This window comes from Pygocentrus nattereri, chromosome 22 (assembly GCF_015220715.1).
Source record: "Pygocentrus nattereri isolate fPygNat1 chromosome 22, fPygNat1.pri, whole genome shotgun sequence".
Lineage (NCBI taxonomy): Eukaryota > Metazoa > Chordata > Actinopteri > Characiformes > Serrasalmidae > Pygocentrus > Pygocentrus nattereri.
Window position 1 is genome coordinate 25,052,445 of NC_051232.1, and position 14,628 is coordinate 25,067,072.

Sequence of the window (14,628 nt, forward strand, 5' to 3'; positions counted from 1 at the left end):
TCATAAACATAAACTAGCCAAATGAATTTTCTATAAAATGAAAGTGTTTGTATAAATTCAGAAAAAATACACATCAGTCCAGACTGCATATGTGTACATATTTCTATATTGTGCTGTATTTACACAGTTAGGTTAGTTCCATCATTTATGTGCTGTACTGGGTCGGTATGTCTCATAGGTCAAAACAAGCTCAGAACAAGGTGACCGCTGTGCCCTGATGGGTGTTCTTTCTTTGCACTTCTTTTGTTTTTAACATGACTTTTTTATACACACATAAACTAAAAGTAACAATGGATTTTTAAAAATGATCTTAAAAAAAATATCTTAAAAATGAAGATATTTCACTTTGAAATGCCTGTTTTGACCTCCACTTACTGGTCATTTTATTAGAAATTATTAGAATTACCTTAGAAGTTCACCACGTAGGTGTTCAGTTCCAAGCTGTCACTCGTTTGTTGATACACAGGTATGAAATATTTGTCCAAACCTGACAGGACGTTTATTTTTCAAATATGTATCAGACTCTGCTTGCAATTTCACAAATCACAGCCAGCCTTTTTAAAGAAATTTACAACCCCCCGCCCCATTATTTTTGTCATTACTTTGTTCCTACAACTACTTTCATTACCTTGAATTTTTTTTTAATCCAGCCAGCTGGAGTCACTCAATTTTGTTGTATTCAAGGTCCATGAGAACGGATGAATAGAGATGGATGTGTGGTCAATACAAGACTAATTGACTGAGGAGAGGGCAGTTTAGTGCAGCCAGACACATGATGTTTAGTTTGTTTGGCCACGCGAAACACTAGGTTGGGCGCAAATAGCTCAAGATGAGCTGCTGCCTTTAAAAAATGTTGGACACAAAGTAGCATAAAGACTCAACTCACACTCTTCATGAAACCCTCCATTAACTTATAATATCACATTGGTCATGATGTTTTCGGCCTGCCCAGGCTTCATCACAGGCAAGTTAACCAACAGGACATGCACCCTGAAATCCACTTTCATAGAGTTTACACTGGTGACACAGATTTGTAATGACTGCAGGTGAGGTGCAATACAGGTTTTTATTACTATCGTGATAAAGTGTTTTACAATTCACTTTTCCAAGTGTATCGTGGGTATCATCAGTACTTTAAGAACACTGGCCAACCACATATTTCTTAAAAAGTGAGCAAATTAGGCCTGTTAAATTGGATTTAGTGCAATGTAGTTTATTAAACATTGTATAAAAATCACTGTAATCGTAGATTCGTTATTACTGTTGCTATTATTATAGTATTTTTTAAATGTGACATGACAAGTTATATTTTGTCTGTTCCAACTTAATGAATATAAGAGAAAGTAAATAGTGTGATGCGTATTGTATATTGTGAAAATGTCTTGAAGTATTTTGGTATCACATTTTTGCCACATTGTCCACTAGGGGGTGGGAGGAAAATCGATTATTAGAGGCATTGCGATGCAGACCTGGACGATTCTATATCAATTCACAAATGTCAAAAATCGATTTTCCATCCATCCATCCATCCATTTTCTAAGCCGCTTCTCCGTCAGGGTCGCGGGGGGGTGCTGGAGCCTATCCCAGCAGTCATCGGGCGGAAGGCAGGACAACCCAAATGTTACGAAGAGCCATTTTGTCCTTTCAACAGAAATCAAACCACCTTGGGAGCCACAACATTTTATGTACAGTATGTCTCAGTATGTGCTAGTAAGGCTAAAAATACAAACAAAAACACAGATTTACTTTGCTTTGCTTTAAGCTTTAACCATAGCTGCTTTCCTCCCATCTCCACCCAAAACCTTTCCTATATAATAAAAGTTTCTTGTAAAATGTCTCTCTATGTTCGAATGTTTTACGAGGCTGAAGTCAGATGCTCATTCGCCAGCTTCTTGTTTGAATTTTCCCATTCCATCTTAAATAGTGCTGCATTTACATTCCTCAGACAGAATTTAAAGTGGAATGGGAAAATTTGAATGGGAAGCTACCTTTTTAGTGTTTGACAGTCTCTCGTTGCAGATTTAATGTACCAGGAAACCAACTGTGCTGCTTATAAATGGGAATAATCCATTCATCTCCAAGTATTTGTCTTAAATCTCCCTCTTTGCCTTTTCATTAGCCACAGGCCGGGCATGACTGGGTTGCTAGGTGACCTGCAGTCTGCACACCAGTTCTCAGACACAGAACCAGGGCTTTTGCGCTATGTTGCGCACTTCGGAGCTGAGATGCAGCCTCCCGTCTCAAAGATATCCCACTGACACAACGATCCCCCCACCCTCTACAGCGAGACCAAAACTATAAAAGAAAATGGGTAGGATGGCTGTAACAAGTGCTGCGTGGACATCCATTGCCACAGGACCTTAATTAACCGTAGCAGCACATTTTTAGTTTCAGCAGCGTCTCATGTGCTCCAGACAGAAGCAGTGAATGAGAGGCTTCCAGTTCACTTCCATTTGATTTATTAACAAAAGATATTGGAAGTAAATTCATTAAAGATCATTACAAATGCTTTGCTTTAAAGGTACCAGGTCCTCACACAGTGAGAAAAAAAGAAATCTTTTATAGAAAAAGATGCATCAAGATGCAATTATAAAATGATTATCGATGCATCGCAGCCTCTGAATCGTAATGGAATTGTGAGGTGCTTAGAGATTCCCACTCCTATTGTCCACTATTACATGGGACCACTTTTAACAAGAATGAAGCAACAGCCATGCTTCAGGATTAAACAGGTGAAGGCTAACATTGTGCTATCTCAGCAACAGCTATTATTGTTGCTATGCTGAAATTTAACCAGTGGTATCTTTCAAATATCTATTCTTTTCAAGACTTTGCATGATGGCTGGCCAGTTGGGGTCAATTTCGGACAGTTTCGGACAGCTCGGGTCAGTTTTGGTATCAAAATTTTTGGATGTTCTGAAACTTTTGCGCTCAATTACAGCCTCTACCCCATTAACTGTTTGTCAGTTTCTAACCACAGGGCCACTGTTGACCAAGTATCATTTGAGTGGTGGCTCATTCTCAGCACACCAGCAATGCTGACATAGTAGAGTGTGCTGCTGGTACAAGTGGATCAGACCCAGTGGTATTGCTTGAGTTCAGAATGTCACTATTAGGTTGAAAGTGTGGACCACCACCCAAAAATACCCAGACAAGAGCAACTCTGTGGTCAGAAACTGACCACTGATGAAGGCCTACAGCAGGACTAATGTAGTGTACACCAACAGACGAGCTGCAGTCTCTAGCTGTGCACCAGCGAAGTGGTGGTACAAGGTGTTTCTATTAAAGTGGCCGGTGTTGAAATGAATAGTGTTAAAGTGAGTTGCGTTCACAGTCCAGTATGTTTATCCGCTCTCTCAGAGGGCAGAGGCTGCCTATGTCTCCTTTGATGCGGATGAAGCCGTCGCATCTTTTCAGACTGCTCTCTATGCAACACTGATGAGTTCTCCAGCAGGGTCGAGAGAGGACATTAAGCTAATGCCTCAGAACGGTCACATGATGAACACGCAGATGTGTCATTGGCTGAAATGTCTTAGGGTGACGCTGCTCTCTCTCTTCCAATGACAACATGGTCATCTGTGCTCATCGCCTGGCTACTCATTACCCTCTGCATAACCTTTACACAGATGTGTGAGACTATTCTCTCTGTTGTAATTTTCTCCTGTGGATATTCTCTCTCTCTCTCTCTCTCTCTCTCTCTCTCTGGTTTAATTATTTTGGGCAGTTCTGCAGGTAGCTATGCCCACAGTAATAAAACAGTGTTTGATATTTGATAGAAGCATATTTTCCCTCCCTGCTCTTCCAGAAGAATAATGAAACGTGTAATGGGTGAATTTTTCACCAACGATCCTGCGCTATCTTTGCTGTGTTAATGAATGGAGATTAACTTTACTAAATGTATCCATTTTCATACTTTAAACCAAATCCTTTAAACTCCTGGTGGAGAAATGAAACCTGCGGTCTGCAGGTCCACACTTATCAGGGAATGGAGATAAAATGGGAATATTATATCCTGTTTATTCCTTTTCCAGTCAGAAAGCTCGTCAATCTGTCAATGTCATTTTTGTTCAAATTGAAAGAAGCATTACTGAGGGCAAAACACAGATAATAATCTGTACACTGCTCTTGAAACGGTTCGTTTAAATGTCAGAGACGTCGGGTCGTATTTCGCAATTTTTCGGACCACATCATGTCACACATGCAGGCTCAAAAAGACGGTCCATCTCAATATTTAGACCTCAAATGCGAAATGAACATTCTAATGAAGATACAATGACAATAGTAGATTATTCGCTTACATCCTCAGAAGATACGTCCTTCATCACGTTTGGCTGTAGCCAACTGCATCACAAACATCACACTGATATTATGTTACCCTTCAAAGAGACACTGGAATTCACTCAACATTAATAATAATAATAACAATAAGATTTTTATTTATATATATCACTTTGCATGCCAGTGGCAGCTCAAAGTCTTTACAGACAGGCTTAACAGTAATAGAAGAACTTCTGAGTGTTAATTTAAAATGATATAAGACAATGACACAGGTCAAATTAAAGAGATAAATACCAAGAGATGTAGAGTTTTAATTAAACACTGGGTTAAACAGACATGCTTTTAAATATTTCTGAAACGTGAGCACTGAGCTTAACTGTCTATTAGAAGTTAAACTGAGTTCCACAGTTTAGAAGCTTAACATCTGAAAGAAGCTTCTCCACATTTTCTGTATTTTGCAGAAGGTCACTATCTTCAGATCTAAGATCACATGCTGGTGCGTTGCTCTGAGAGAGAAACGGCTGAACTTCAGCAATGTTGTTGTTTTTTTTTTTTGTCAAATGATAAAAAGCTACTTTAGTGTCTGTGTTTACATGTGGGATAAAACAGAATTCAGAGGCTAAGACCACATCCAGGTTTTATACTTTACTTTTGGTATACAAAGCTCAAGTCAAGTATCTCATAAAGCAGCTTTCTCTGAGTTTTAGCACCAAAGATCCATGTGAGCAGCCAGACTCACCTTTGCCTACCTCCACGTCTCTTTCTCATGAGCATGTAAAATTGACTGAAGGAGGTTTTTCCGAGGAGATTGGGTAACATAATCCAGTTGCATAAGGGAGATGAAAGTCAAGGAAACAGAAAAAAATGACTGAAGCACACAGAGAAAATGGATCTCCTAATAACCGTGCAAGACCTGTTAGACCACCAAAATTGGCCCCGCCAGATAAACAGCATTTAAAGCTTAAATCTTTGAGAGAGAGGACAAAATCAAGCTCCACTCTTGGTTCAGCTCTGAAAACATCCACAGGTGTTTCTGTCCATCCTTCCACTGTGAGAAGACACTTAAGACTATGAGTCTGAAAGGATGTGTAGCTGTCAAAAAGTCCTTACTGAGAAAAGAAAATAGACAAACAAAAAGAAAACCTGCACTAGAACAGTGCAATAGTAGATCTCTGAGATATGAAAAGATTTCATAGACTGAGGAGTTCCAATGAAAGAAGCAGAAAAGGCAACCAATGTCTAAGAGATGTGGGAAAATATCCCTGCAGATTTCTTCGAAAGGCTAAAAGTGAGTCTCCTGACTCCGGAATGGAAGCTGCAATACAGACAAAGAGTGGACACATCGAACACTGAAAAACGTGGTTAAATGTGTTTTCTTGCATTTTATCTTTTAGAATGTTTATGTGGGCTCATGTAGCTAAAATGGTCATCATTCTTTTTTACCTAACCATTTTCCAACCTCTCTTTATTTCTTAGAATTAATCTGGCTGTTTTTTAACTTTGCCTTTATGACTGATATCTGTATGACTTCTGCTCTGATTGGCTGCCCTCTTTTGTACTTTGTTCAGGACGCAGGCCAGGCTAAAACACTCCTTATAACTTCAGTGTGTATAGATACAGCTAGACTGTTTCTAAATTAATAGACAGATTTTTTTATTTTTTTTTTTTATGACATCACAAAAACAGGCTGCGTTTCAGCTTAGTTTCCATATACGGACTACATGGGGCGGAGAGTGAACAGTACTTTTTGAAAAGTAAACATGTTCACATACGACATCAAACTCTTTTACTTCAAGAAACGAGGGGAATTTGGTTTTGCCTGCTATGGGCCCTTTAATGGTTGTTCATTCACGTCCCTGTGGGCTTTGACTAAAGAATCAAAGCAGCAGTGCTATCAGATTAGAAAGAAGACTATATTATTCAAAGAAATATTATATTATTAGTATTCCAGGTGTGATCCTCCCTGAGCCTGTTATTTCTTTCTGGAGCTCCTGATTGGGCATCCTCGCACACACATCAGCATGATGTCACCTCATAATGTGATCACATTCATAATGGATCAGCCTCAGGCGTCATTAATCAGCTCAGAAATGACAGGAGCGCTCCCTTCACACCTGTGTGATTATGCGTGCTCGTGTGTGTGTGTGTGTGATTATGCGTGCTCGTGTGTGTGTGTGTGTGTGTGTGTGTGTGTGTGTGTGTGTGTGTGTGTGTGTGTGTGTGAGGAGGCGCGATTAGGTAACTCTGGCATTGTTCTACATGATTATGCTCATTCACACACACAGACACAGTCGCTCATATTGTGGTGCGCACACTTGAAACAGCAGGGTGATTTGCATATTAATTAGCATATCTTTTCATTAACTCCTTCACAGCCAGCTGGATTGGTCATGTTATAAATCAGGCGCATGTGCGTGTACACATGAGAGAACAAGGGTCCTGTTGTATCCTTGCCATCGCAGCATCCAGTTGTTTCCTTGTAGCCCGTGTAAAGTGGAACGATAATGGAGAAAACAGGGAGCGGAATCTGCAAAAGGAAAGGGGTGTTTGTTTTTTGCTGCACTGAAGAGAAACAGTGCCATCTAGCTTAATGTTCCTAATTGATTTAGAGAGAGAGAGAGAGACTGAAAGGTAAGCGACAGACCGACTTTAATGACACTGAAAACGCTGGAAGATTGACCTTCATTCTAGCCATTTATTTCTTCTTTAAGGTGCGATGTCATTTGGAGCTCTTTCTCTTTCTCCTACTGACTCAAACATGGCAGTAAGACTCTCTTTTATTAGCCGAAAACAACGTCAGAGATCCTGCCTGAGTTTGCGTGTAGGTCAACCCTAGCTTGGGTCTTATGCCATGCTGTGCAAAAGTCAGAGACCACCCATCATTTGTTTCATTTCCAGTCATTAAAATCACCTTTTTAACAAATTTTTTTCACTGTTAAAAAACAGAAAATGTACTGGAAATTATGCAGAAGCTTCAACAACTAAATAGGATTTACATTTTTAAGTATTTGTGTTAAGCTTTAAGTGTTGTTTATGTGATGGGGACGCCCAGGTTTCTTAAATGTGTCTTGAATAGATATTGGATATTCCTTTTTCTTCACTTGCATTTGTTATGCAAGTGAATTATCCTTTTTTCTAATCTGGGAAATATCTTCTAAAAAATGAAGCATTTTTGACTGGGAATATAAAAAACAAAGGGTGGTCTTAGACTTTTGCAGTGCTGAGGCACTTGATTAGGTGGCTCTTCATTTCAGTGGGATTCTGAACACTGCAGATGTTATGTGGTCACCTCCGAATGTGGTCTGAGTAGATTTTAATGCATCTCCAAGACACATTGGACGATGACTGGATCACCCAAGATGTATGTCAGTGCCAGGTGTGAACAGGGCCACACGTGGCTCCAGATGTGTTGAGTTGTTAGGTTAATATCTAACCTAATTTATTTCACTGTAGGACATCTATACTGATGTCATGTATATGGACAAAAGGACAACATACAGCCTGCCTGTATGCAGTTTACACAATGCTAATTGGTTATAAACTTCCACTTCTTATTACCTGCATTAGCTTCTTAGCTCCAGTGCAGCACGAAAGAATGCAGCCCTCAGACACTAAATAGATCTTGGCTGATTGTTTACATTGTGGGGAAAGGGGAACTTGAGTAAAATTGATTTTAAGCCAAGCTATCACTTGAAACCTTAGAAGCTGCTTTAATTCTCTTAATTAATGGCCTGCATGTTCTGTTTTGCATCCTAAAGACCATCCTGCAGAACCCTCTGTTTGTGGCAGCTCTGGACCAGCAGCTGAACAGAACCTCACTGTCTTCAGCACTGATCGCCAACTTCCTGTTTAATGGGGATGAGAAGGACCGGCCTGTGGGGATGCCATCGTTCGACTGGAGAAACATCTTTAATGCCACCAGTGAGGCTGCCAGATTCCTCAAGGAGGTCATGGGGGTCAGTAGCTGTCGGTTTATTTGTACAGCCCTTTCCTTCATCCATTTGTGTCCTGTCTCTATACCCCAGAGGTTCTGACTCCGTAAATGATCCTGGAGTTTAGGTTTATCCCCCAACTAATGTATTTTAAGCAGGTCAGTAGATTTCCAAGAACAGGTTTGGGTCAAAACTCTGCAGGGCAGTAGATCTCCAGAAAAAGTTTAAGCTAAAACTGTGGAAGGCATTACATCCCTAGACAAATGATTGGATCTGAACTCCAAGGAAGAGCTCCAAGGATGACTAATCTCTGCAGGGCAAGAGCAAAGTTCCATTTCACTTTCATTTCTGTGCAATAGTAGATCTTTAGGAACAAAGTTAAATTGATATAGCTGCAGGTTACTCTCGTTTTCCATGATCAGGATCCAACCTTTGACCTTAGATCTGCAGGTTAGCTCTCTAGGACCAGTATCTGAAGCACACATCTTCCTTTGAAGGCATTAGATCTCCAGAAACATGACTGCATTTAAGCACTATGGATCTATGCTAGAAGAGTTGGATCTAAACTCTGTGAAATGGCAGATCTCCAGAAACATTTAAACCAGCGTTGATCTAAACCAGCAGGGAGAGTGTAGGGCAGGATGTATTGACCATTATTGAAACTTTTCAGAATGGTAGATGTCCAACAGTTTGAAGTTGGACTTAAAAAATGTATCACAATTTTTAAGGTTTTAATGACTTGTCAGGGAAGTTCGTAATATATTTAGTGCAGGTCCAAGTTGGGGTGCGAATTGAGTTTTAAGTCTCTAATAGAGAATTTTAGTTTGGTCTTGGTGGTGTACAAAAGCAAACCTTTACTAAAACATTTTTTTCAGGATTGACCTGAATGTCACGACATTCATTATAGAAAAATCTTCAGCCTGAAGGGCAGAACTGAAGTGCTACGCGCAGTAAATTAAGATCCTTAGAAGGTTGTTCATGAGTTCTTGAGCCAGTATTTAAAAAATGAAATCACTATTTGGGTACTTGTTTCGTTTCATCACAAGGAGGCAGAAGAAAATGTAGAGACTAACAATTCAAGTAATAGTAATTTATATGTTTCAACTGGACTGTAACATGTTACAGTTATGCTTGTATTTGTGAGTAGTGTTATGCTACTCCATAATGGATGGTACACTAATATATGCACGATACAAAGCACATGTTGTTAAGAATGTAATTGAGGGGGCCGTAGTACAATTTTGGGCTAACAGCCCTAACTGATATTAACCAAATCCAAAAACAGTGGAAATATATTTTTCAGACCAACTAACATCTAGAGTTGTACCACTGTTCTATCAGGTTGAGGTCAGGACTCTGTGCAGGCCAGTCAAGTTCTTCCACACCAAACTCGCTCATCCATGTCTTTATGGACCTTGCTTTGTGCACTGGTGCGCAGTCCCCAAACTGTTCCCACAAAGTTGGGAGTATGAAATTGTCTGAAATCTCTTGGTCTGCTGAAGCATTAAGAGTTCCTTTCACTAGAACTAAGGGGACAAGCCCAACTCCTGAAAAACAACCCCACACCATAATCCCCCCTCTACCAAACTTTACACATGGCACGATGCAGTCAGACAAGTACCGTTCTCCTGGTACCTGGTTTGGTAACCGCCAAACCCAGACTCATCCATCGGATTGCCAGACGGAGAAGCGTGATTCGTCACTCCAGAGAACACGACTCCGCTGCTCTAGACTCCAGTAGCGGCGATTTACACCACTGCATTCAACGCTTTGCTTTGCGCTTGGTGATGTAATGCTTGGATGCAGCTGTTCGGCCATGGAAACCCATTCCATGAAGCTCTCTATGCTGTTCTTGAGCTAATCCGAAGGCCGCATGATGTTTGGAGGTCTGTAGCGATTGACTCTGTTGCTGTCATTCCCAATCACTTCCACTTTGTTATAATACCACTGACAGTTGACTGTGGAATATTTAGTACTGAGGAAGTTTCATGACTGGACTTGTTGCACAGGTGGCATCCTATCCCGGTGCCATGCTGGAATCCACTGAGCTCCTGAGAGCGACTCAGTGTTTCACAAATGTTTGTAGAAGCAGTCTGCAGGCCTAGGGCTTTGGTATTATACTCGTGTAGCCATGGAAGTCATTGGAACACCTGAATTCAATTATTTGGATGGGTGTGTGAATACCTTTGGGAATATAGTGTATATATAGCATTCACAAAACCCAGAAGAAGTGCCCCACAGCTGCATTGTTGACATTTAGCATAATGTGTATTAGCCGTCAGTGCAAAGCTATGGTTTAAACATCAAGATATCAAGAAAAAAACAGCTGATAAAGTTATCTTTGTGTTCTGATGTTCATGATAACACATTCAGACATTACCTTAAATACCTCATCAGCCTGTGCACCGCAGGACCTGGAATTGCTGAAAGCATTTCTTTGGTCTTTGGAAGGGTCAGTGATGTTCTTTGTTATAATCACCTACATCATTCAATATTATTATGATCGCAAAAGTGAGTAATGGCAACGTATTCGTTTTTTGAGGTAAATCATTGTTGACTTAACATTAGCTTGAGTTACGTGAGCCCTGCTAATGTTGGCTCAACTGCATTTATTCTCTTGCTAAAGCATTAGAGATCTAGGCGTAAATAGTTAGACTGCATAAGTCAGTCATCAATCAATGTCACTTGTCAACAGTGAGTCATTTTCAACACAAGCAAAACTGAGAGTCGTCCTTCATCTAACTGTCTGCCTGTGACAAACTGATGAAAGCGACTTTGATAACATTATGGGGAGATGGCTGAAAGTTTTTCCTGCTTATTCACACAATGCATGGCTCAGCTCTTCATCCTTTTTGCCCCTTACAATGTCAGACAGCCAGAATGCTATGAAAAGCTTCCATTGTGGAGTTTTTTGTTGCTGTTATTAAAATGGCCATGAAACACGGAGCACACCATGGTTGTATTTCATCTATCAGGAAGGTTAATCAAGCAACAATGTGCAAACAGAGGTGCTACGAGGGCCATTGTTGCTGCTGATATCACCTTGCTTGTTATTGAATGCTATTTATGGTAAGCATACTAGCTAGCTACCATGATGGTTAATCCAGCTGAAGTTATTGGCTTTAGCTTTTGTGCTTGCTGGTGTGCTTGATTTCCAATTCAGCCAATCGTTTCAGGTTGTTGTGTCTCTTTTCTTTAATAATGGCATTGTTTATTAAAAAAAAAAGCCAGAAGTCTTGAGTCATAAGTCAGCTTAATAGCCAGGGTTCTAGTTTTGAAATGTCCAGTAGTTTTTATTTTTGTTCAGTTTTTTTCATTTTTTTTTTCTTTTTCATGTTAGTTTTAATTCATTAGTTCATTTAGTGCGGGAATAGTTTACTTTCAATTAATATTTTTTGAAAAGTAATCGTTTTAGTTTTTATTTACGTCCAGTTATTGTTGTAGTTATTGGTAAAGTTCACGACTGTTCTAGGTCTTCTCACTTTATGGATAATGGCTCTCAGTGTGGTTCGATGGAGTCCCAGAGCCTTAGCAATGGCTTCATAACCCTTTCCAGCCTGGAAGATTTTAAAGACTTTTGCCTGTATTGCTGCTGCATTTGCGTTTTCACACAGGGCCATGTAGGACTGAACAGCATGACACTCACCGGTCACTTTATTAGGTACCTGTTCAGTTGCTTGTTAACACAAATAGCTAATCAGCCAATCAGATGGCCGCAGCTCAGTGCATTTAGACATATAGAGGTGATCAAGACAACTTGCTGAAGTGCAGACCGAGCATCAGAATGGGGAAGAAAGGTGATTTAAGTGACTCTGAACGTGGCGTGGTTGCTAGTGCCAGACGGGCTGGTCTGAGTATTTCAGAAACTGCTGATCTGCTGGGATTTTCACGCACAACCATCTCTAGGGTTTACAGAGAACGGTCCGAAAAAGAGAAAATATCCAGTGAGCGGTCAGTTGTGTGGACGAAAATGCCTTGTTGATGTGAGAGGTCAGAGGAGAATGGACAGACTGGTTCCAGATCATAGAAAGGCAACAGTAACTCAAAAAAACAACCAAAATCTCTGAGGAACGTTTCCAACACCTTGTTGAAAATAGGCCACGAAGAATTAATACAGTTCTGAAGGCAAAAGGGGTCCAACTTTTTACTAGCTCACCAGCAATAAAGTGGCTGATGAGTGTGTGTGTGTGTGTGTGTGTGTGTGTGTGTGTGTGTGTGTGTGTGTATATATATATATATATATATATATATATATATATATATATATATATATACACACACACACACACACACACATATTAAAAGTAGTTTGATGAGCTGAAACATTCAAATGTGAGAAATACGCCAAAAGTGTTTCACAGCACTTTAGTTATTTAATAAGGGTAGAATAAATTTAACACAGCAGTAGGCACATTTGGCTTGGCTTCATCTTTCCTTTAAGACAGACAAACACAGAAGGGATCCAAGCAGCGGACATTGGTGTTCATTTCATTTGTGTATTTTCTGTTAAGCACAGTATTTAATTAGTTATTTAATTAATATTACTTAGCAGTCCTTTCATTTAACTGGTCAGCTGGGCTTGAGTCCCCATCTCTGCCTGATGTCCTTACATGCATCTGTCCTCAACTGCGCATCTTTTGTTGATTTCTTTGTTGCCAGTTTTCTGTTCTGGTATCTTTATCTTTTATTTCTTGCCAACTTCACAGTAAATCTACAAGCCATACTGAGCTATAGTGAGCCATAGTGAGAATTCTGACTTGCTGCGTTTATTTATTACCAAAAAAAGTCCCTCCCAGGACCAGCCTAGCTCTGTGATTCATTAGGCACTTGAAGAATGGCCGCTAGGCGGAAATAAAAGAAGCACTCAGACCCCCTGCATGCAGCAACAAACACGGAACCTGGGGAAGCTTTGGAAATGAGAATAGCCTAATTGAATTGAAGTTCAATTCCAGCACTCAATTGTCCTCCCACACAAACACACACACACACACACACACACACACACACACAACTACACACGTCTCTTAGACCCCATACCGATACAGTACATGCTCTTTGGATATCAAAACACTCTGCATGCTGAGTCATATGAATGTGATCATTTTTTAATTTCCACTCTCTCTTTCTATCTCTCGCTCCCTCTTGATGTTTCTTTTCTTTTGCTTTTTTTCTATTGTTTTTTCCTTTTTCTGTCTTCTTGGATTTGATGGCTTTAGATCCTGTCCACTGTTGGCCCTGTTAATTTCTGATTAAATGAAAGCTTTCTTTTGAGAAATGAATACTCCTTGTTGTTATGATGACCATGGCTACCCATTGAAAAGCTTTTTCTAGACCACAGTGTATAAAAGAGAGCACTTCCTGATGAAAATATTCTTATAAATCCTGAAAACTGTTGAAATCGCTTTGATAAAATGACCTTACTTTCTTTAAGACACGTTTTTCCTTAAGATAATGATTGCATACAGAATACTTTTTCTTTAACTGTGTTTTTTCAATTACGTTATTTCTTTGGCAAACCGGCTTTTATAAATTAATACCTTTTATCACAGTGAGAAAAAGAGCATTACAGGAACATTGTTCCTGAGGTGTTTGTGTTCACTCTATTCACTGTTAATTGAACCGCTAAGGATTTGAAAGAGTGAACACAAACTGCTGCTGGGTTTGTGCCGGGGCTCTCGTGTGTTTTTCACATGTTACTGAGAGTCTGTTGGGTGTTTGTTTCATTTAAAAGGGCCACTCAGAATAAAGTGTCACCTCAATTACATTTCCAAAAGAATAAACGTAGGGTAACTTGGGGTGAAGGAGCCACACATGGTAAGACCCCCACCATTTTGTAACGTTTGGAAGGTGAGGAGGCGGACGCGTGTGTAAAGACAAGCAAGATTTATTATGGGCAAGTCCAGAATCAGGGTCAAGACGGTCCAGGGTCAGGTATCTAACACGGAGAGATTGGCGTATAGACATGACGAAATAGAAACACAGAAATCCAAACACCAAACAACACCATACATCAAACACTTCAAACAATACAAACAAATCAAACAAAGATCAGCACTAGACTAGGGGAAAACACAGGGCTCAAATACAAACAGGGATAACGAGGGTTCAGAAGACACGGGTGGGAACAATCAAGGGCAGAGTCAAGAAACAAGGGGGCAGAACCGGGAGGAAACAAAACAAAGAAGCACATGGACATGTAAACAAACGCACATGGAAGACTGGGAGGGGCCAATATTGACACATTTTCTGTACTTTATTCCCAATCAAAAGATGAGGTTTTATAAAAACCGTAATGAACTACAAAGTGTATCTATATCAGGGGTGTCGAGCGCAACCAGTAAAAGGGCCATATTAAAAAGTCTAATCAAGTCTGTTTATTCAACATATGCAAAATCTTTAACAGTAAAATGCAGACACT

General features: G+C 40.0%; 1 protein-coding gene across 1 annotated transcript in view; it reads left to right on the forward strand.

Annotated features, from left to right (window-relative positions):
* LOC108427427 (phospholipid-transporting ATPase ABCA1) overlaps positions 1-14,628 on the forward strand; it is a 246,921-nt gene that overhangs the window by 72,820 nt on the left and 159,473 nt on the right. The window contains exon 12 of the mRNA XM_037532939.1: positions 8,037-8,234. Within this exon, the coding sequence (XP_037388836.1) occupies positions 8,037-8,234 (198 nt within the window). The remainder of the gene's footprint in view (positions 1-8,036; positions 8,235-14,628) is intronic.